Below are 23520 nucleotides of genomic sequence, written 5' to 3'. Positions count from 1 at the left end.
TGAGGAAAGTAGGGTGGGGTGGGAGAGGAGGTCAGAGCAGTGGTGGGGCCGTGAGAGAGGGGTGTAGAGGGGGTAGCTGAGTGAGGGGGAAGGGGGTTGGAGGGAGTTTGAGCAGCGACAAAGTCCCTGTGGGTTATGCCGAGGGGGAGGGGGGATGAGGGGGTAGCTGTGTGAGAGGGGACGGGTTGAGAAGGCGTGTGAGTTGCGGCAATGTCCTTGCGAATTATGTCAATCTTGTTTTTGAAGTGATTGGCAATCTCAAGGGCAGTGAGTGAGGTGCTGGGTGGAGGTGGGGGTGGCGAGAGTAGAGAGTTGAAGGTGGAGAAGAGTCGGCGAGGATTGGAGGAGAGGGCCTTGATGAGGGTCAGGAAGTAGGCTTGTTTGGCAGTATGGAGGGAGGAGGTGTAGGTGTGGAAGGCAGATTTGTATCGGGTGAAGGCTTGTTGGGATTTGGTTTTGCGCCATAGTCGCTCCAGGGCACGACTGTGTCGTTTGAGGGTTTTGGTGTGATCAGTCTGCCAGGGCTGGAGCAGTCGGGGTCTGATGTTGCGTGTGGTTAAAGGCGCTAGTGAGTCAAGGGCTGTTGACAGCGCATTGTTGTAGGCGGTCATAGCCAAGTCGGGGCAGGACAGGGGGAGGATGCGGTCATGGAGTTGATCAACTGCAGAGTGGAGGGAGGCAGGGTTAAGGTTGCGGAGGTTACGGCTGGTAGTAGTGTGACATTTGGAGGGGTAGGCTTCGGAGGATGAGGAGATAGAGAAGGTAATCAGGTTGTGGTCAGAGAGAGGGAAGGGGGTGTTAGTGAGGTTGTGGGGAGCACAGCGGTTGGAGAAGACAAGATCAAGGATATTACCGTCGGAGTGGGTGGTGGATTGTATGCACTGTGCAAGTGCAAAGGAGGAGGTTAAGTGGAGGAGACGGGCTGTGTCCGGGTTGTCGAGGTTGACAGGGATGTTGAAATCCCCAAGGATGATAGTGGGTAGCTCAGAGGAGAGGAAGAAGGGTAGCCAGGAGGAGAAGTCTTCCAGGAAGCGGGGTATGGATCCAGGAGGCCGGTATATCACAGCAATCTTCAGGGGGGTTGGGGAGAATAGTCGGACGCAGTGGGCCTCGAAGGAGGAGAAGGATAGGGAGGGGGGGTTTGGGAGGACTGGGAAGGTGCTCAGCGGTGACAGGAGCAGGCCAACCCCACCACCTTTACGACCGTTGGGCCTGGGTGAGTGGGTCCAGGTGAGACCGCCGTAGGAGAGTGCAGCAGGGGAGGTAGAGTCAGTGGGCTGGATCCAGGTTTCCGTAATCGCCAGGAGGTTGAGGGAGCGGGAAACAAAGAGGTCGTGGATGGCGGTAAGCTTGTTGCACACCGATCGGGCGTTCAGGAGTGCACATGAAAACGGGGGGGGAGATTTTAGGGAGCAGGGGGACAGATACTAAGTTGCGGGGGTTGCGGCAGGATGTGGAGGCGGGAGGGTTTTGTGCGGGTGAGGGAGGTGGTGGAGGGCCAGGATTCGGGGAGATGTCCCCTGCGGTTATGAGGAGGAGAAGGGTGAGAAAGGTGGCATGGGAGCGGGATGTGCAGGAGCGTGAGAAACTACTAGTGGAGGTGTTCGGGTCAGTGGGAGAGTGGAGTAATAGGAGGAGGTGGTGGGTGCCATAGAGGGGTGAGGGAAGCAGTGAGGGCACAATATACAAATGTTTGGGAGGAGCAGAGGAATATAGTGAATGGATTTTGGGAACAGAGGAGAGGAAAATGAGAAGGAGGAGTGGAAGAGGCATTTTGGGGAGGTGATGAAAGCAATAGTAGGGAGATGATAGCAATGAGGGGTAGATGTACAAGTTTTGGGGTGGAGCAGAGGGGTAAAGAAATGAGATTTGGGAACAGAGGATAGTAATCTGAAGAGGAGAAGAGGGGTGTATTATATAAAAGGTACACGGAGTGGGACTCAGGTATGTAAGAGATGTTTCCCAGGGTGTTTCCTTGCAGTCTGTCCAGCATGCAGTAGAGTTTCTTGCTGTTGTTGTGTCTTCCTGCTGCTTAAGTTCTCCTGCTTTAGTTCAACTGCTGTGTTTAACTGCTCTGCACTCATTCAAAGCCGCACTCCATCATAAGCAGCACCCCCATCAGAGACTGTGCCCCTCATCAGAGATCTCCCCCATGAGCTGAACTAAATTTATAGTATTACGCCACAATCGCTCCAGTGCACGGCTATGTCTCAAAATTTCTGGTGTCGTTAGTCTGCCACAGTTGTAATGGTCGGGGCCTGATACTTTGTGTAGTTGGAGGAGCAAGTGAGTCTAGTGTGGATGAAAGCGAACTGTTGTAGACAGCAGTGGCGAGGTCAGGGCAGGACAGGGGAGAGATTCTGTCATAGAGGTGGTCAGTTGCAGAGTGGAAAAGAGAAGGGTTTAAGTTGTGTGTGTGTACGTGAGAATGTTTATGTATTTATGTATGTGTATATATATCTATATATACACAAAAGGGACTTTAAACATACAGTATATTACACTAGGTATTTTACATTCAGTTGACTTCTTTCATGTGTACATCTAAAAAAAATAAATACAAAAACTATTGTTCCTCTTTAATCCTCGTTTGAAACAATCTCAAACCCCTATTAAATTGACTTATCTAGGAGCTAGAAAACAGCACTGTCCATCCAGGAAAAGATCATCTGAGGGCATACAAAAGTTGTAGAAGCCATAGATTTTTTCTAAGATTTCCAATTAAAATGTTACTAAACCCACAAAATCAGTCTGCAGTAAAGCATGCTTGTTATACTCATTGTGGAACCTAAGAGGTTAATCCTCCACATTGTGTAAAAAGGATGTTTGATCCTCTCTTCTCTGATCCTTCTCTTCTTCCAGTGCCCCCTAAATATCTCCTGATAGAACAGAGGTCTAGAGTCATTCTGCACATGCTCCGTTTGATGTGTATGGCTAGAGAGGTTTTTTTGTCGTCTTGGGAGAGTGCATGTGATCAGCACAGGTCCAACCAGCACAGCCCAGACAGAGGTCAGGGGTCCTGCATCCTTCAGAGCAGAATTAAAATCCCTCCTACAAGCTTTAACCAGTGCTCAGCTGGACACATGGAAATCGGAAGACTGTTGTAACTTCTGATAAGAAAAGGTACTGTATTTAGCAGTTTATATTTACTAAAATAATTGCATTTCCATGTTGTGTGTACTGTGGGAGACCAGAGATAATGAATGCAGGGTCCTGGGTTTAGTAACACTTTACACCTCCCCATTCATATTGAGTGGCAGTCAGGGAGCAGAAAACCCTATTTGAGTGAGCTGGTTCTCCTGAGACTCGAATCTTGCACTGCTCTTCTCAATATGCACAAAATCCTTTATAGGCAGAACTTTGTGTCTATCAAATGCCCAGACAATTGTAGCCTGCATTTACCTGCACTAATTTGAGAAGCCCATTTTGCTAGCCTTACAGGCTGGACCAATCCTGCCTTTGACCTAAGTTGAAAAAGCTGCCTGGGGACACACCCGCACATCCTGTTCTAACTGGGCCTGTGCACTTAAAATTAAGCTAAGTGGGCAAACTATCTCTTCAATCTCTCTTTTTAAAAGGAGCCTTTTGCAGGTCCATCCCAGATTAACAACTTTTTCCCAACAAGAACATTTACAAGGGACATTCCAGCCATCTGATACACCTGAGTGACAGGACATTTTTCCTTTCAGATGGTGTGCCTAAAAGGACTATGATCTGGTGTCTTACAAGCTGGGCCAATCCTGTTTTTGACCTAAGTTGAAAAAGCTGCCTGGGGTCACACCCGCACGTCCTTTTCTAGACTTGACCTGTGCACCTAAAACCAAACTGAGTGGGCAAACTGTCTCTTTATTCTTTCCATTTTAGAGAAGCCTTTTGCAGGTTCATCCCTGGTCCCAGCAGGCACATTTATCATGGAATTTACAGCCAACTGATACACCTGAGTGACAGGACCTTTTTCCTTTCAGATGCTGTGCCTAATAGGACTATGGCCTGGTTCACACCAATGTGTTTTTATTGTATTTTGCAGAAATACTCTACAGTCCATTTAATATGGTTTCCTATGGGACATGTTTGCATCTATTGATTTTCCAGCCTCTGCGTTGTGTAAAAACGCAAAGCAAAATACAAAAAGCATTGCCAAAACTAATCAAAAGCAAACTGCATTAGTATGAACCAAGCATAAGTGTTCTGAACGTCAGAGGCTAGAGAGGCCACTGGGGTAGGTGGGTGGTAGTACAAGAACTTGGCCAATGGAAGAAGGAAATATAATTTTGATCTTGCCTGCATGGCAATATCTTGCTTATCTCTTTTATGTTTGTGGGTGGTTGCTTCCGATCCTTATATTGCTCTGCTCCGTAGCGGAAAACTGTTTTAGGCATCAACTGGTTAGATTCCCCTTAATACAATTTTGGAGGACAGTTCTGTATATGGAGCTGTGCTTTCTTATCGGTTGTTTAGCAACGTCTACCAAGATATAGTCTCTATATGAACATTTCCAAACGTTCCCCTCTGCAGTAATTAGTGCAGTCTTAGTGTCTGCTTGAGGGGGTCCTGCCAGGTAAGTAGTTGCTGGAGTGTGGGCTGGGGAGGAGCAGTGGATCCAACTACATGCTATGTTTTTAAGTGTGGCACAAGTTCATGCTGTCTCAATTGCATGATGATATAGCATCACCTTCTTCCTGAGTCAATCAATATGATGATGTAAATAGGTATATTTATAACAGGGACATGTAGAAACAACAGCACAACAACTTGGCCTATGGTAGAAGGAAGTATACATTTGATCATGCTTGCAGGGCAATATTTTGCTTATCAAAGTCCACACTCACCAAATACCTCTCCAGAGTCAATCAATATGATATTGTAAATAAATATATTTATGACAGGGATATGCAGAGAAGTTGCAGAACTGAGTCTTACCATGTTTTGTGCATGTAGCTGGTGTTTTTCCAGGTGGAGTTTTTGTTCCAGCAATCTCTTCACCAATTGCATTAACACACCAGCAGTACCCGGTGCTGTCATGGCACTGCTGTGGTTGGTAATCGCCCTTTTCATCACAATCAGGAAAAAAACGACCTATCACTTTCTCGTCTCCTCCCGAACCTACTTGACGTTCCTTCATGCATTTTGGCAAGTCTGTGAACATAGACAGGAAAGAACAGGGATTACAGAGAACGCACTCATACATATTTGAGCCTTGGTTCACACTATGAATTCCATGTGAATCACACAGGAGCCACTCCTGTATCCTATATTTCTCTACAAATCACTAACAATTCAATGCAGTGGAACATGGTGGAACAGGAGAGCCCGGGAACTGCATTGGGTGGCAGTGGGAGGAGGGCTCCTGTGCAAGCCCTCTAAAAATGACAGGGCAGCTATAGAGCCACTCAAGTCACTTTTACATTAAAGCCAATAGACAGGTTGGCAGGAGCTGGTGGCAAATCGGGTCTGCCTACACCAGAACATTTTGTAGCTCGAACCTCCAAAATGCTCAGCATTGGTTTTGAATTGTGCCCTTTAAACCTGAGTGCAGTGTCACTTGAAGCTTGTAGCTTGAAGCATTTTTGGCCACATTAGACTTCAATGAAAACACCTGGAAACAAATGAAAGTGTGCAAAACTACACGCATTGCACATTTTTCTTCCTCTAGCTACTAGCTTTTCATTAGAAAAAAAATTAAAATAATAAACAGTCAAACAAAAATGCTTAGAAATGCCTTTACAAACACTATAAAATGGCATGTAAAAACCATTAAAGATGCTCAGACCAATTGTGAGTGCAGCCGTAGTTCCACAGAAATTCTAGTGGTTTGTCAACCATATCATGAGGTTAGTATTGTTGATTTGTAATAAATAATTTGATTTAATTCAATTGTAATAATATATATGTATTTGTTAAGAACAGTATAAACTTTCTGGTGTTTCGAGTTTTAGAAGTAAATACTAATGGTGTAGATATTTTTCTAATGGAGTTCCATGGTCTAGAATGGAGTCTTACCATGCCTTTCACATGTAGCTGGTGTTTGTCCAGGTGGAGTTTTAGTACCAGCAATCTCTTCACCCATTGCCTTAACACACCAGCAGTGGCCGGTGCTGCCATGACACTGCTGTGGCTGGTAATGGCCCTTTTCATCACACTGAGGAATATAATGACCGATCAGCTTCTTTCCAAGAGCTTCTTGACGCTGCTTCAAGCATTTTGTCAATTCTGTCAACATATACAGAAAATATTATTAATAACAAAAGCTCTATTATTAATGCACTCTAAAAAAAAGGCTCCAAATTCATGAACAGGCTTGGGAAATCTTGAACTGGGGGCAGGAAATTCTAAAAAAGCTGCAATCTGTAGACAATGAGTTGATAAGCTTTACCCATTAAAAAAAATCTGAGCAGCTTGTTGAGCTAGTTGTAGCTAGTTATAAACCACCTGACTGAGAAATCCCTATCTTGCGCCTCCCCTTATATAGAACAAGACCGCACAACTCTGAATAATTTTGAGACTTTTGTGACTACGATGAATCAGGTCTTTGATGATCCCAAACATTGCACCACTGCTGAAACAACATAGTTTGCGGCAAGGTAGATGCTCTGTTGCTGAGTACACAACTGAATTCTGATGATGGATCTCAAACCTGGAACCCAGCAGCGCAAAAGAGTCAGTTTCGCCAATGACTCTCTGAACAGGTAAAGGATGAGCTCGTCAGAGTAGGGACTCCTAATGATCTCAGGGCTTTCATCCAATTATGCATCTGAATTGATCAGACTTACAAGGGGATGATTGGGAATGTTCGGAAGTAATGGTGGTATGCGTTTCTTTACTAATCAGTTCATTCAGAAAAATCCAAATGTTTCTCTAGATTCTAACACACCCTATGCAGGATGATACTGTTAAGAGATCCATTGCTACTCAAGAGAAAGAGAGAAGACCCTCTGAGAACTTATGTCTATATTGTGGAGACTCTGCGCATTACACAATTAATTGTCCCAAAAAAGTTAAAAGTAACAATTGCTGCAACTGATGTTATGGAGCCTGAACAAATAAACTCCATTACCCATTGCCGTGGGAGCTATCCTTTCTAAGCAAAGTGGCGAAAAGATACAGCTTCATCCCTGTGCATATTTTCTTCGCTTGATGTCGTCAACTGAAAAGAAATATGACATTGGGAATAAGGAGTTGCTGGCAATTAAGGAAGCTTTTTCCGAATGTAGGCATCTACTGGAAGGGGCTAAGCATCCTGTGACTGTTCTCACTGATCATAAAAATCTAGAAATAATTCATTCTGCCAAGACATTGTCTTCTAGACAAGCATGTTGGTCACTTTTCTTTTCCAGGTTTAATTTTATTATCTTGTGTTGACCTGGGTCAAGAAATGGTGGGGCAAATGCCTTATCAAGGATGTTGTCTGTTCCTCTTCAAGAAAATAACTCTAAATGCTTGATCCTTTCTCAAAAGAACTTCCTAGGGGCCATAAGTTCTAAGGCATTTTTGAATCTTCTCAAAGAGGGGCATGAGAATGACCCACTACTCAATCATCCACTTACGGACATTAACATAGCTTATAAGAATGTTTTTTGGGTTCAAGGGCATCATCGCTATGTACCTGAATCTGCGCAGGTTGAAGCCTTCAGGTTGGTTTATGATTCCAAACTTGCTGGGCATTTTAGGGTTTCTAAGACAGAAGAACTTTTATCATGTTCCTTTTGGTGGCCTGGTTACAAGAAAGATATCAAATGCCATGTAAGCGCATGCCTGACATGAGGCATGCAATAAGACTCCCAGAGCTTCTCCTTTAGGGTTGCTTCAGCCACTCCCTGTTCCATAAAGACCCTGGGGGTCAATTTCTATGGATTTTGTGGTTGATTTACCTCCCTCAAAAGGAATGACAACTACCTTGGTAGTTAATAATAATAATAATAATATTACAGGTACTTATATAGTGCCATCAATTTACACAGTGCTTTACATGTATATTGTACACTCCCATCAGTCCCTAACCCTCAAGGGGTGGGTAGTTGTTGACCGTCTCACAAAGATGGCTCATTTTATTCCAGTTAAAAGGATACCCACTGCTGAACAAACTGTGGAACTGATGGTGCGAGAAGTCTTTAAACTACATGGAATCTCTGATGACGTAGTGTCAGAAGAGTGCAGTGTACTTCGAAATTCTGGAAAAGCTTCTGCTCAGCATTAGGTGTTACAATTTATCTGCCCTCTGCTTGTCATCCCCACTCTAATGGTCAGACCGAGAGGACAAATCAAACTCTGGAGCAGTATCTTCGATGCTTTGTCAGTTATCTTCAGAATGATTGGGTGGACTGTCTTCTTAAGGTAGAGTTTGTATATAATAATCACAAACAGAGCTCCACTTCTCAAAGTCATTTTTACTTAAACACCAGCAATCATCCAGTTTTTATTCCTGATCTCCCTATTACAACTCCAATTCCTGCTATTTAACCGCAGATTAACTACATTACAGGAAATTAAGGAGACTTGGAGGAAAGCTCAAGATGGCTACAAAAAAGCTGCCAACAGGCATCACAGATTACTTCCTACCTTTCAAGTGGGTGACAAAGTTTGGTTATCGACCAAAAATGTAAAGGTTCACATTCCATCTGCTAAGTTGGGTAAAAAGTTTGTGGGTCCTTTTTTCCGATTGCTACTCAAATCAACCCAGTCACCTTTTGCTTAAAACTTCCTGACACTATGTAGATTCACCCTGTTTTTCACATAGCACTACTCAAACAGTTTCATGAAAATCCTTTTTGTGGAAGAATTCTCCCACCTCCTCCACCTGTTGAGGTACAGGGCGAAGAAGAATTTGTGGTGGACGACCTATCACTTTCTTGTCTCCTCCCAGAGCTTCCTGACGCTCTTTCAAGCATTTTGGCAAGTCTGTCAAAATATACAGGAAAGAACAAACGTTACAGAGAGCACACATTAATAAATGTTTAAATGTCCACAGTAGCAGTGTAGTAAGTACATTGCTTTTCTGCTTTGAATTTGTAAGGTGTATCTAAACTCTCTGTATATCTGTCTAATTTTTTTTTAATATGCACTGATTTAAATTAACCAATTGCTGTTTGAGAATTTTAGCATTTTTCACATACAAGGTAAAATCAGATTTTTTTTTTTGTTAGAAAATTACATAGACATATATCCTGAAAGCAGAGGCCCTGGAAGATGAAATGGCTATTGCTGCAATTTTTTATGTCACACAATATTTGCACAGCCAAATCCAACACAAATTTTCAAGGAAAAATATACTTTAGTGCATAATATAAAACAATATAAAACCCACTTTGTTAGTAAAATATAAAAGATGATGTTGAGTCCAGTAAATAGATAAATGTCAACAAACAGCACCTAAAATTATCTAAAGGCGATTTTTTTTTTATATTAACCTTATTCCTATCACAATAGATGAACAACACTCCTTGTGATAGCTTGAGCAGTGAAAGATACTCTTTATGGAGAAATCAGGGGTATATTAGACTTCTGATCTCAAAAACAGCTTGGATCGATCAGCTTCTTCCTGCCAGGGAAATACAGCACCTAAATTGTAAGGGATGAAATCCTTGTCACTACTGGCTTTATTCGTCACAGGGGAGAGTAATAAATGTTCCCTCATCTCCTCTGGGGGCAGGTGACATGACTGCTTGTTATGTCCCACGCTCTACAGTGGAAGAGGAGAGCCCAGGAATGGCGGAGGGTGGCAACAGGAGGAGGGCTCCTTTGTAAGCAATGTAAAAATAATAGGGGGGCTGTAGAGCTGCTCAGGTCACGTTTACATAAAAACCAATAGACAGTTTGGTGAGAGTTTTGCTTCAAGCTCCAAAAAGCTCAACATCAAAATTTCTTGGTTTTCAATTGCACCATAAAGTGTAGTATCGCTTAAAGCTTGTAGTTTGAAAAGGTACAAGCTTCAAGCATTTTTGGCCACAGTTGACTTCAATGAATACATCTGAAAACACACAAAAGTGTGCAAAAACGCATGCATCACACATTTTTCTTACTAAAGCTACTAGCTATTTATTGGCTAAAAAATAAACACTCAAGAAAAACCGCTCAGACACACCTTTAGAAACACTAAAAAAGGCCACTAAAAAAAACCCACCAAAGATGTGGCCTGTGTTTATGTGTTTTAAGAGAGATAGGTCTTTAGGTTTAGGGAGAGTAGATAGAAAGGAGCTCCTACAGTCCTGCGAGTGCAAGTTGGAAGGTGAGTTTGGAGCCGTTTTTCAGTATTCACAAGTTTAACAAGCCAATGCATTTCATGGAAACATAGACTCCTCCTTATTTAGGGCTGTTGCTGCATGCATATAAATGGCAAACAATCTCAAACGGGTATGTCTGTTAACAGAGATCAGATAGAAGGGTGTCTGAGTGTTGGCTGAGCTAGCTGAGGCAGTATGAGGTTGGTATTGTTGATTTGTAAAAAGAATTTTGATTTAATTCAATTTTAATAAACAGAAAATAATTATAATATATATACAGTATGTATATATACATATATATATATAATGCACTTACTGGCACTTGCCAGTACCGGGTTGGACCCCTTCTTGTCTTCAGAACTGCCTTAATTCTTCGTGGCGTAGAATCAACAAGGTGTTAGAAACGTTCCTCAGATTTTGATTCATATTGACACGATAGCATCACGCAGTTGCTGCAGATTTGTCAGCTGCACATCCATGATGCGAATCTCCCATTCTACCACATCCCAAAGTTGCTCTATTGGATTGAGATCAGGTGACTGTGGAGGCCACTGGAGTACAATGAACTCATTGTCATGGTCAAGAAACCAGTTTGAGATGATTTGAGCTTTGTGACATGGTGCATTATACTGCTGGAAGCAGCCATTAGGAGATGGGTAAACTGTACTTATAAAGGGATGGACATGGTCAACACAATACTCAGGTAGGCCATGGCGTTTAAATGATGATCAATTGGTACTTGGCCCAAAGTGTGCCAAGAAAATATCCCTCACACCATTACACCACCACCAGCCTGAACCGTTGATATAAGGCAGGATGGAGCCATGCTTTTATGTTGTTTAGGGCAAATTCTGACCCTACCATCTGAATGTTGCAGCTGTAATCAATACCCATCAGACCAGATAACATTTTTTCAATCTTCTATTGTCCAATTTTGGTGAGCCTGTGCAGTGTAGCCTCCATTTCCTGTTCTTAGCTGACAAGATTGGCACCCAGTGTGGTCTTCTGATCCTGTAGCCCATCTGCTCCAAGGTTCAATGTGTTGTGCATTCAGAGATGGTATTCTGCATACCTTGGTAGTAAAAGTGGTTATTTGAGTTACTGTTGCCTTTCTATCACCTCAAACCAGTATGCCCATTCTCCTCTGACCTCAACAAGGCATTTTCATCCACACAACTGCCACTCGCTGCATATTTTCTCTTTTTTAGACCTTTCTCTGTAAACCCTAGAGACGGTTGTGCGAGAAAATCCCTGTAGATCAGCAGTTTTTGAAATACTCAGACCAGCCTGTCTGGCACTAACAGAGTCCCTTAAATCCATTTTCTTCCACATTCTCATGCTCGATTTGAACTACAGCAAGTCATATTCACCATATCTAGATGCCTAAATGTATTGAGTTTCTGCCATGTGATTGGCTAAATAGCAATTTGTGTTACCAATCAATTGAACAGGTGTACCTAATAAAGTGGTCGGTGAGTTTATATATATATATATATATATATATATATATATATATATATATATATATATATTTAGAATTCTACTGTTTCATGTGTTATTTTGAGTTTCAGTTTGTAAATACTAAGGGTGTAGACATTTTTCTTGTGACCTAGAATAGAGTCTTACCATGCCTTTCACATGTAGCTCGTGTTTGTCCAGGTGGAGTTTTTGTTCCAGCAATCTCTTCACCCATTGTGCCAACACACCAGCAGTGCCCGGTGCTGCCATGACACTGTTGTGGTATGTAATTGCCCTTTTCATCACACTGTGGAATATAATGACCTATCAGCTTCTTTCCCAGAGCTTCTTGACGCTGCTTCAAGCATTTTGTCAGGTCTGTCAACATATACAGAAAAGATTAATAATAAATGAAGCTCTATGCAAGGAAAAGTCTCTGAATTTATGAACATGCTTGGAAAACCTTGAACTAGTGCAGGAAATACTAAAAAGCTGCAATCTGTAGACAATGAATGGATAAGATTTACCGCTAGAGTGCTGTCATCCTAACATATTTTAGGCACTGGGAGCTTTAAGGGAATATATTTATTTGGGTTTACAGGAGTAAAAAAAACACTAATAAAAAAACAGTAAGGTTTATTTATTCTAATATTGTTGTCTAATATAATGGGGCTCCAACTTGAGGTTTATTGAACCTCAACGAAACCTAGGTGTCTACATGCTAGACTGCATTGGACAAGTTCCTGATTTTTTTCAGCAATACTGGCCCATTTACAGGTAGATGTCTAGATGTGTCAGAAGGTGGGAAGGCAATTTGCAGAGGAGTTGCAGCTGCATATGTACAGAACAGTAATGGAGACATCGCAAGAACAAGAAGTAAGATGAGGGGTTTCTGGAAACTAGATGAAGCTGAAGATTCCTTTTGGTGTCTGCATATACCTGTTATTTTTCAACTTGATCCCTCTTCCTGTGGAATCCTGAGGTTCCTAGGCCTAGTCTGTACATAGGGTTACAACTTTACTCCAAGTTTTTATTATCCCTTGCCAGTGCTAAACCCCATCCCCTGCCATTCAACTATCATAAGTCAAAGCCTGGATGTCACCACTATACCTGCCTCTTCCCTTATATAACTGATGACAGCTGGGAAACTGTCATTGGGCTATGAATACTGTAAGGATCGGTTGTGTGTGCTTGGTCATCTATTTTTTTTTTTCCTGTGAGTCAGCAGGTAACATAATTTAGATTGTCATAAATTTACAATGAGGGGAATTTGGGGGGATTGTTTTTAAAAAAAGTACTTGTCAAACATTTCAGTGTCTGTTTCTAAGTGATATCTTTTTTTTTAATGAGTAGGCATACTATGCACCCATACTTATTTATGAAAAGCGGTGCAGTATCTAAGATCTCCCTTGTTAATAGAGACCCCCACAACCACTGGCCTGGGTTGAGGAGAGGAGACTTTTGTCCTCATCAACATGGGGACAAGATGCTTTGCCAGGGGGAAGTCACCTTGGCAAGTCATTCCCATGTTGAGTACATGTGGCCTGGTATGGTCCAGGAGGGTGGGCCGCATGGTCATCTAATCCATTCCTGGCAGCCAGGCTGCATGTCCAGATTAAGGGTTTAAAATGGATTTTTAGGGGGAACTCACACTTTTTATTTGTTTTATTTTATGTGGAAAGTCCCCTTAAAATTTGTACCACACCCAAAGAGTCTGTTATGGATTTCCTCTGAAACTTGAGAATTTTTTTTTTTTGCATGAAATACCCACGTAAAATCCATACTAGACTTAAAGGAGTAGATTTACTAAAACTGGTGCACTCAGAATCTGACATAGCTGTGTATGGTAACCAATTAGCTTCTAACTGCATCTTGTTCAGGAAAGCTTTGACATTAAAACCTGGAAGCTGATTAGTTTCTATGCAGAGTTGCACCAGATGCTGCATTCTCAAGTTTTAGTAAATAACCACCAAGAGGTCTGGTATGTTATTTTGCTCTACTCCATTTTTTTCCCTTTCTTTCTGTATGATGTGTTACTGCATGAGTGACATTTACAAAGAAAGAAATCATCTTGCAGACTCCTCCAAAGGCCCCTCAAAAAAATACTAAGCAGACCCATAGAGGGGCCTGTGTGTGTTTTTTTTTATTATTTTATATTTTAAGAAGACCGAAATGAAGTGTGACTTACCAGCAATTTTAAACTTTTTTTTTTTCTTTGTAAATGACAATGCGGCTGGAGTACTTTCTGTACATCACAGAGATGCACCCTTCACAGGCAGGATTTGGGCATCCCCAGGCATTTTATGTAAAGGAATTGGACATTTTTAATTTTTCACTTTAGGCATTCAAAAAAATCACTGTTCCTGGCTAAATAAAAGTTTTTGTTTTTTGCATTTGAACATGATCCCCAGGGGAGTGCCCTATGACAGCCCCCACCATACTATTTTTTGACACCGCATTGCCTATTAGCACAGAAAATGGGCATTTTTAATTTGACAGAGTCAGCTCCCCTTTGACTTCAATGGTGTTCAGGTTTGGCATCCAAACTTGTTTGAAGTTTGCAGAGCCTTGCTCAAAATTAACCCAAGGCAGTCCAGCTCATATCTAGGGGTTGGGTGTTCACAAACATTTTGCCATATGGAGTATGTATGGCTGGTTGTACTAAAATAATTGAACTTTTTTTTTGATTGGTGACTCATTCTGTTAAAACACACTAAAACCGCAACTATTAAGTATAAGTTATGTTTTAGTAGGGTAAAAATATTAAATTACATTTTTTTTAAACAATGGATTACTTTAATATTCACAAAGGGATAGCTGTGTATATTAGGGCGCCTATAATTGGAACTAGGAAATACAAACGAGGAGATTGCAGTCTATAAATAAAAGGTCACAGATTTACCAACAACACCAACTGTCTTAGAAATTTATGATTCTATATAATCATTCATCAGAGCATAAACCTAAGAATTCAGATGGTGGTTCCCTTGACTGGTGGGCCCAAAGCAAACACACATTTTGTCCTTTTGTTAAACAACTGTATCTGTGACATATCATAAGATCAACATGTTGGAGGCATTTTATTCAGGTTGAGTTATTGTGCCAGAAATCTCCTTTTTATTTTCTTTAACACACCAGCAGTAACTAATGCTGCCATGGCACTGCTTTGACTTGCAGTTGCCCTTTTCATCCTAATGATGTGCAAAATATACTTTAGATATTTCCCTCCTTCTTTAAGTTTTTTCTCCAATCTGTCAATATGTGTAAAATATTTACAAAATACAGTATTTTTTTGTGGCATAAAGCAATGGATCTAATGCTGAAAATTAAAAAGTACATTATGCCTTACAGGAATTCTGGCTTGGTGGGATATTATACACATATGTTCAATTTTCCAAGACTTCATAATCCATGTCCATGTCATTTAAATTAGGCTGGTGTCTTTAAAATTCGAATCTAGAAAAAAATGCTAAAAAGACTACAGTTTCCCTTCAATGGACATATTACAATGAATGCTCTTGCTCAAATCAATATGGCACAAGTCAGCATCACAGAATAACCACATCCCAGTATAATTTAGGCTAATCAACAAAAAGCTACTCCCGAGCTCCTACATGTGACCTGGAGCAAACATTGCTTGGTTGGGGGCTATCAGTAGTATTGTGTATGTTTTATGTAATTGGAGATTGAAGATTGTTTTCAATCACAGAGACCATTTAATCAGCAATATGAGAGTATCTTATCTTAAAGTCTTTGTAAATGCATTCTATGCTTGAAGGTAAATAACCTTCTGTGTGCAGCAGCCCCCCCCCCCCGTAATACTCACTTAAGCCCCCTCTCGATCCAGTGATGTGCACCGGAGTCTCGGCTATCCCAGGACTCCCTTTTCTTGCTGGCTCCCACTGCTATCAATCACAGCCTGTGAGCCAATAAGAAGAGAGAGGGGATGGAGCCGAGCCACAGCTTCATGTGTGAGTGGACACATGGAGCAGTGGGTGCCCCCATAGCAAGCTGCTTGTTGTGGGGGCACCCAACAGGAGGGAGGGGCCAGGAGAGCCTGTGGGGGACCTGAGGAGAGGAGGATCCAGGCTGCTCTGTGTAAAACCACTGCACACAGCAGGTAAGTACAAGCATATTTGTTATTTTTTCTTAAAAAAAGCTTTATAATCACTTCAAGCTTGTGTGTGTATTATATATATATACTGTATGCACAGTATGTTTGTATATATATATATATATATATATATATATATATATATATATAGATATAATTGTTTTACATGTATGCACAAACAAGGACTTTAGATATATATTACACAAGGTCTTTTACAGTCAGCTGACTTTTTTCATTTGTGCATCTAAAAAGAAACAAAATTACAAAAAACATAGTTCCTCTTGAATCCTTGTTTGAAACAATCCCAAATCCCTATTAACATGACTTCTCTGAGGGCTAGAAAACAGCACTGTCCATTCATGAAAAGATCATCTGAGGGCATACAAAAGTTGTAGAATTCATAGGAACATATTGATATGTTTTTTCATGATTTCCAATTAAGTGAACACCCCCTCATTCATATTGAGCTGCAGCCAGGGAGCAGGAAATCCTATCTGAATGAGCTGGTTCTCCTGAGATTCTAATTTATCACTGCTCTTCTCTACATGAAATGAAAACTTTACAGGCAGAACTTTGTGCCTATCAAATGCCCAGACAATTGTAGCCTGTATTTACCTGCACTAATTTTAGAAGCCCATTTGCACTAGCCTTATAAGCTGGACCAATCCTGCTTTTGAACTAAGGTGAAAAAGCTGCCTGCGGGGTACACCCGCACATTCTGTTCTAGACTGGGCCTGTGCACCTAAAATCAAGTGGGCAAACTATCTCTTCAATCTCTCTTTTTCAAAGGAGCCTTTTGCAGGTCCATCCCAGATCATCAACTTTTTCCCAACAAGAACATTTATAAGGGACTGTCCAGCCATCTGATACACCTGAGTGACAGGACCTTTTTCCTTTCTGGTGTGCCTAATAGGACTATGGTCTGGTGCACACCAAATCGTTTTTTTAATTGGTTTTAGCAGAAACGCACTACAGTCCATTTAAGATGGTTTCCTATGGGACATGTTCACTTCTATGCGTTTTCAGCTGCTGCATTTTTGGGAAGGGTCAGGGACTTTTTTAAATGTAATAAGCAGCATTTTTGCTACAATAGAGTTAAATGGAAATGCTGCTGAAATGCACGTAGTTAGTTTTTACTGCATTTTTGACACATTTTGCATTTTTATTCTGCCCAAACATTTCCCTTTAGAAAAAAAACAAAGCTGAAAAAACACAAAACGCGGTAAAAACACAGAAAAAATGCATATGTGTAAACACACAAAGCAAAATGCATTGCCAAAACGAATCAAAAGCAAACTGCATTAGTATGAACCAGACCTATGTGTTCTGAACTTCAGAGGCTAGAGAAGCCACTGGGGTAGGTGGGTGGTAGTACAAGAACTTGGACTATGGAAGAAGGAGGTATAATTTTGATCTTGCCTGCAAGGATGTCTTGCTTATCCACACTCACCTGGGTCAATCAATATGATGATGTAAATAAATATATTTATGATAGAAATATGCAGAGAAATTGTAGAACTGAGTCTTACCGTGTTTTTCACATGTAGCCGATGTTTGTGCAGGTGAAGTTTTTGTTCCAGCAATCTCTTCACCAATTGCATTAACACACCAGCAGTACCCGGTGCTGCCATGGCACTGCTGTGGTTGGTAATCGCCCTTTCTATCACAAACAGGAAAAAAACCACCTATCACTTTCTCGTCTCCTCCCAAACGTTCTTGTCGTTCCTTCAAGCATTTTGATAAGTCTGTCAATATATACAGGAAAGAACAGAGATTACAGGGAACGCACTCATACATGATTTGAGTCATGGTTCACACTATGAACTCCATGTGATTCGCACGGGAACCAAACTAAATTCCTCTACATAAATAGAAAATTTTATGGTGCCAGATTAATCAATATGTAAGTGACATTGGTGTTGGAGAATTCCACACACCAATGTTATGTACAGCTGCCCCTATAAAGTGGACCAACACTTATATATTATGTAGATGATATGGATAAATAGAAAGGCGCTGTGATCAAACACTTATTATAGTGTCTATAATGTACCAAAGACAAAAGGAAAAAAAACAAAGAAATATAAATGCAAAAAGCATATGTGTTCATCAACCAACAGAATACACGAACACATCTGCCGTTTTTCCCAAAATAAAGTCTCGAGAAATGTGGACATGTGATAAACTTAGTGACCAATACAGATGACAGTCTCTTTTCCTTAAAGTGCCAACACCATGAATTCTTCACCACGTGCTCATAGGATAAAAGTGAATTGCTCACTCACCAGACCTATTTGACCTCTGTTATGGTGGTCAAAAGCGCTTTTTTGGAAAGGTATAGCCTAGAATCAGCCTCTGGATGTCCTATGATTTTCTCGTGCTTATCAACAGACCGCAGGTTATATCATCAGGAGAGATGGTATTGATATTTCCAGCCAACCAAGCTGTATGCAAATGCTTCAAGACCGGCTCTCTTTAATATTGGTAGAATGTATGCCACTCAAATAAACCAGAGGTTAAGCCATTCTAAGCGTAGCATTTATTAAAATTGTTTAAAAGCACCCATACAAGAAATGCAGTCACATGAAAAGGTGCTATATTAGCCAGCACCAGCATGTACAGCTCATAAATCCACAAAATGGTCGACGTGCATTCCAAGCCTCACTTTCGCTTGGCTGGACATTACATCACCGAAACCCGGAAGTGACGTAATCATGATTTGACATACGTCTCGCCAGGCAGGCGTCATCAAGAAGTCCTTCTGCTGGTTGATGTATGTCCAGCCGAGTGAGAATGAGGCTTGGAATGGCTGTTGTCTTTGGTACATTATAGACACTCTAATAAGTGTTTGATCACAGCGCCTTTCCATTGATCCATATCATCTAAATTCCTCTACAAATCACTAGCAGTTCACTGCAGTGGAACATGGTGTAACAGGAGATCCTGGGCACTGTGTTTGGCCATAGTGTTAGGAGGGAACCTTTTCAAGCCCTCTAACAGTGACAGGGCATCTGTAGAGCCACTTAAGTGAATATTACATGTAAGCCAATAGACAGCTTGACAGGAGCTGGTAGCAAATTGGGGCTGCCTACAGGCCCCATTCACACCAGAGCATTTTGTAGCTTGAAGTTCCAAAATGCTGGACATCAAAATCTCTTTGTTTTCAATTGTGCCCATTTACACCTGAGTGCAGTGTCTCTTGAAGCTTGTCACTTGAAAAAGTAAACATTTCTAGCATTTTTGGCCCCAATAGACTTCAATGAAAACACCTGAAAACATACAAAGGAGTGCAAAAATGCATGCATTGCACATTTTTTTCCCTCTAGTTACTAGCTTTCCATTGGATACAAATCAAAATAAGAAACACTCAAATAAAAATGCTTAGAAATGCCTTTACAAATACTAAAAAATGGCCTGTAAAAACAACTAAAGACGCTCAGCCCAAGTGTGAGTGCAGCCATAGTGCCACACAAATTCTAGTGGTTTGTCAATTGTATCATGAGGTTTGGATTCTTGTAATTGAGGTTGGTATCATGAGGTTGGTTTTGTAATTTAAAATTATATACCGGTATATATATATATATAAATTTAATAGGAACAGTATAAACTTTCTGTTTCATGTGTTGTTTTGAGTTTTAGAAGTAATTACTAATGGTGTAGATATTTTTCTAATGAGCTGTATGGCCTAAAATGGAGTCTTACCATGCTTTTCACATGTAGCCGGTGTTTGTCCAGGTGGAGTTCTAGTACCAGTAATCTCTTCACCCATTGCCTTAACACACCAGCAGTGCCCGGTGCTGCCATTACACTGCTGTGGCTGGTAACGGCCCTTTTCATCACATTGAGGAATATAATGACCTCTCAGCTTCTTTCCCAGAGCTTCTTGACGTTGCTTCAAGCATTTGGTAAATTCTGTCAACATATACAGAGAAGATTAATGATAACCAAAGCTCTATTATTAATCTAATCTATAGAAAAGGCTCCAAATTCATTGCAAGGCTTGGAAAATCTTGAACTGGATTTATACTGAACCTTGAAGAAACCTAGCTGCCTACATGCTGGACTGCATTGGACGAGTTCCTGATTTTTTCCATTAATACTGCTCCATTTCCAAGTGGGACTCTAGATGTGCCAGAAGTTGGGAAGGCAATTTGCAGAGGAGTTGCAGGTGCATATACAGAATAATAATAGAGAGACCACAAAGCAGAAAGAAAAAATAAGAGGGGCTTCTGGAAACTAGATGAATCTGAAGGTTCTTTTTGGTGTCTGCATGTACCTGTGTTATTTTTTAAATTGATCCTTGTTTCTGTGGAGTACTGAGGGTCCTAAGTCCGGGCTATACATAGGATCACAACTTGTTGAAATTATCCCTTGCCAGTGCCAAACCTCATCCCCTGCCACTCAACTGTCAAAAGCCAAAGCCTATACTTTCCATTGAAGCTGTTGCTTCTGATAGTTTGTTAAAAAGGTCAGGGCTTATGAGGGGTCCTTGTGAGGAACACTAAAGCTGGCCATTCATTAAAAGATTCTGTCACTTTGGGTCAATCTTTTGTACAGGGGCAGACTGACAACTCATGGGGCCCCCCGGCAATAGGGGATCATGGGGCCCCCTGTGTCCTTGCCCAAACTCAAAAAAGCCTATGAAAAAGGTACCAGGGGTATCTCATGGGGACCCCTACTGACCCTGGACCCTCGGGCAGTGCCCGAGTTTCCAAATGGTCAGTCCGCCCCTGCTTTTGTATTAACTGCACCTTTTCTCATTTTTCCTATAATTATGCAAAAGTAAAGCTTGAGTTTAGTCTTTTTCTTCAAAAGTGGAGTGTTGGAACGGTCTATATTTAGTATAGTTGAAGATATTGTTTACATTAACATCCACAAGAAAAGGTTTTTATTAGTTTGGCATAACTAAAGATGCAGAATTACAAAAACTGCAGAACTCTGAGTTAAGTTTTATCTTTGCAACATTTTATTGAATAACTTTTTTGTTTTGTGTTTAAGTCAATACCTAATTGTTTTCAGTTGCTGCTATTGTAGTGTCCCTGATAAAGCTTTTTAATGAGAAGCCATAAACAATAAGGTCAACAGTGTGTTCATCTAACCATCACACCTACTGTATATTAGCTTGTAGGAGGTCAGGTACTGATGTTGGATGAGAAGTCTTGGCATGCAAGGTGTGCAATAGAGTTGCGGTCAAGACTCTGTGCAGGCTAGTTTGCTTTCTCTACATCAAACTCCTAAAACCATGTCTTAAGAAATCTGGCTTTGTGCATGGTGGCACAGTTATGATAGAGCATAAAAGAACTTTTTGCAAACTGTTGCCACAAGTTAGAAGTGCATTATTGTCCACAATGTCCATGTTTGCTGTAGTATGAACAGAATCTTTCACTGGACATACCTGATTTCAATAATTTAGAGGAGTGTCCATAAAGAGTACATTTGGTTATATTGTAGGTGAGGTGGACACTAGGGATGAGCTAGATACTCAGTCCAAAGAGAAGTTTGGACCAAACATTGGCTGTTCAGGGAGTTAGGTGCGGCTTACATGTAAGCAAATGGACAGGGATCAAAGTGGTTACATCATTGCCTGAATATGGCTACTTGGCCATGGCCATGTTTGGACAAATAAGTCATCACTATCCCCTCCCCTTATATAGCTGAGGTCAGAATGGGAAGCTGTCATTTGCTGGCAAATACTGTCAGTATCATTTTTTTCCGGTGAGCCAGCAGGTGATAGGCATCATAATTGTTGATAGATTTATAATGAGTTTCAATTTTGGGTGATTTTTATTTTTTTTTAACATTTGTCAAACATTTGCAATTTTGTTTCTAGGTGACATTTTTTTATTATGCACCCCTACTCATTTATAAAAAAGGGGGCAGTATCTGGGGGCTCCCTTATTAATGAAGAGGGCTTGCAGATTCCAATAGGTCCCCCATCTGCAGACCCCCAAAACCACTGGCCAGGGTTGTGGGGAAGATACCCTGATCCTCATCAACATGGGGACAAAGTGCTTTGCCAGGGGGAAGTCCCCAAGGAAAGGCACCGCCTCTGTTGAGGGTATGTGGACTGGTATGGTTCAGGACAGTGTGCCATATGCTAATCCCCCTTTCCTAGGCAGCCAGACTACATGCCCAGATTAAGGGTCTAGAATGCATTTTTAGAGGGGCCTCATGCATTTTTTCCTGCATGAAAAGCCCCTTTAAAATTCATACCATATAAAAAAGGTCTAGTATGTATTTCCATGGGGACCTAATGCCTTTTTTGTTTTTTTTGCATGAGGTACTCACTTAAAATCCATACCAGACGCAATGGGTCTGGTATGTGTTTTATGGAGGTCTTTACAACATTTTTTTGTTAAATTCTTGCTGTATGATGTGCTGCAGTAAAATTGACATTTACAAAGGAAAAAAAATAAGCACACAGACGCCTCCAAAGGCCCCCCAAAAATAAAAAGTAGACCCATGGAGAAGTTTGTGTGGGTTTTTTTTCCAAGGAAGCTTCAAATGAAATGTCATTTACCAGCAATTTTAAACACGTCTTTTTTGAAAATGTCAATGCTACCAGTACTTTCTGTACCTTACAGAGATGCAACCCTTCACAGACAGAATTAGGGCACCCCCAGGCATTTTATTTTGAGGAATCGGACATTTTAATATTTCACTTTAAATATTCAGTAGTCACTGCTCCTGGCCAAATGGAAGGAAAATACTGTTTTTTTCATCAGAAAATCTTCCCAGGGCAGTGCCCTTGCCGCTCCCTCATGCTATTTTTTTGAAACCATATGGAGTATATATGACTAGTTGCACCAAAAGAATTCAGCTATTTTTTATTTTTGATTAGAGGGTAAATAATTGGATTCAAATTTGAAACAATGGGTCAATTTAATACTCACAAAGGGAAATCTGTGTATATTAGTGCACCTACTCTATGTTTGGAAATAGGATATACAAAGGAGGAGACCACAGTCTATAAATAAAAGGGCTACTTTTTTCCCAACAACCCTAAGTGGCTTAGGAATTAATCATTTTATATAATCATTCATCAGGTGTAAAACAAATAATTAACTTGGCAGTTCCCTTGACTGGTGGGCCCAAAGCAAAGCAGATGCACATTTTGTCCACTTTTATTTTCATTAACACACCAGCAGTAACCAGTGCTGCCATGGCACTGCTTTGACTTCTGGTTGCCCTTTTCCTTCCAAAAGCTCCCCATCTCCCAGAGCTTTCTGGTCTCTTTCATATTTAAATCTAGAAAAAATGTTAAATAAAAGACTACAGTTGCCCTTCAATGAACATTTTGCTCAAATCAGTATGGCACATGTCAGTATCACAGAAAAACCTCATCCCATAATAATTTAAGCTAATCAACAACAAAGCTGCTCACAAGCTCCTACATGTGACCTAAAGCAAAGATCGCATGGTTGGGGGCTATCAGTAGTATTGTGTGTATTTTATGTAGTGTGATATTGAAGATTGTTTTCTGTCAGATAGACTATTTAATCAGTGATACTGGAGAATCTGAAAGGCACTATAAGGAAGCAGAGCTGAGTGGGCAAACTGTCTCTTTAATCTCTCTTTTTCAAAGGAGGCTTTTGCAGGTCCATCCCAGGAAAACAACTTTTATTTCAAAAAGAACATTTATAAGGGGCCTTCCAGCCTTCTGAGACACCTGAATGATAGGACCATTTTTCTTTCAGCTGATGTGTCTAATTTATGAGAGGGAGAAGCAGA

The 23520-nt window shown here is 41.0% G+C and overlaps 1 protein-coding gene across 1 annotated transcript in view; it reads right to left on the bottom strand.

Annotated features, from left to right (window-relative positions):
- Positions 1-23520, bottom strand: part of LOC149467710 (uncharacterized) — a 249499-nt gene that overhangs the window by 182885 nt on the left and 43094 nt on the right. Inside the window, exons 10-14 of the mRNA XM_089671215.1 lie at positions 19492-19701; positions 17319-17534; positions 11844-12053; positions 6001-6210; positions 4921-5136 (exon numbers count right to left, since the gene is read on the bottom strand). Coding sequence (XP_089527341.1) covers positions 4921-5136; positions 6001-6210; positions 11844-12053; positions 17319-17534; positions 19492-19701 — 1062 coding nt within the window. The remainder of the gene's footprint in view (positions 1-4920; positions 5137-6000; positions 6211-11843; positions 12054-17318; positions 17535-19491; positions 19702-23520) is intronic.

The sequence above is a fragment of the Staurois parvus genome, unplaced genomic scaffold, assembly GCF_062004578.1.
Source record: "Staurois parvus isolate SC_StPar_1 unplaced genomic scaffold, SC_StPar_1.0 ptg000102l, whole genome shotgun sequence".
Taxonomy (NCBI): Eukaryota; Metazoa; Chordata; class Amphibia; order Anura; family Ranidae; genus Staurois; species Staurois parvus.
This window is presented reverse-complemented; position numbering and strand designations above follow the sequence as displayed.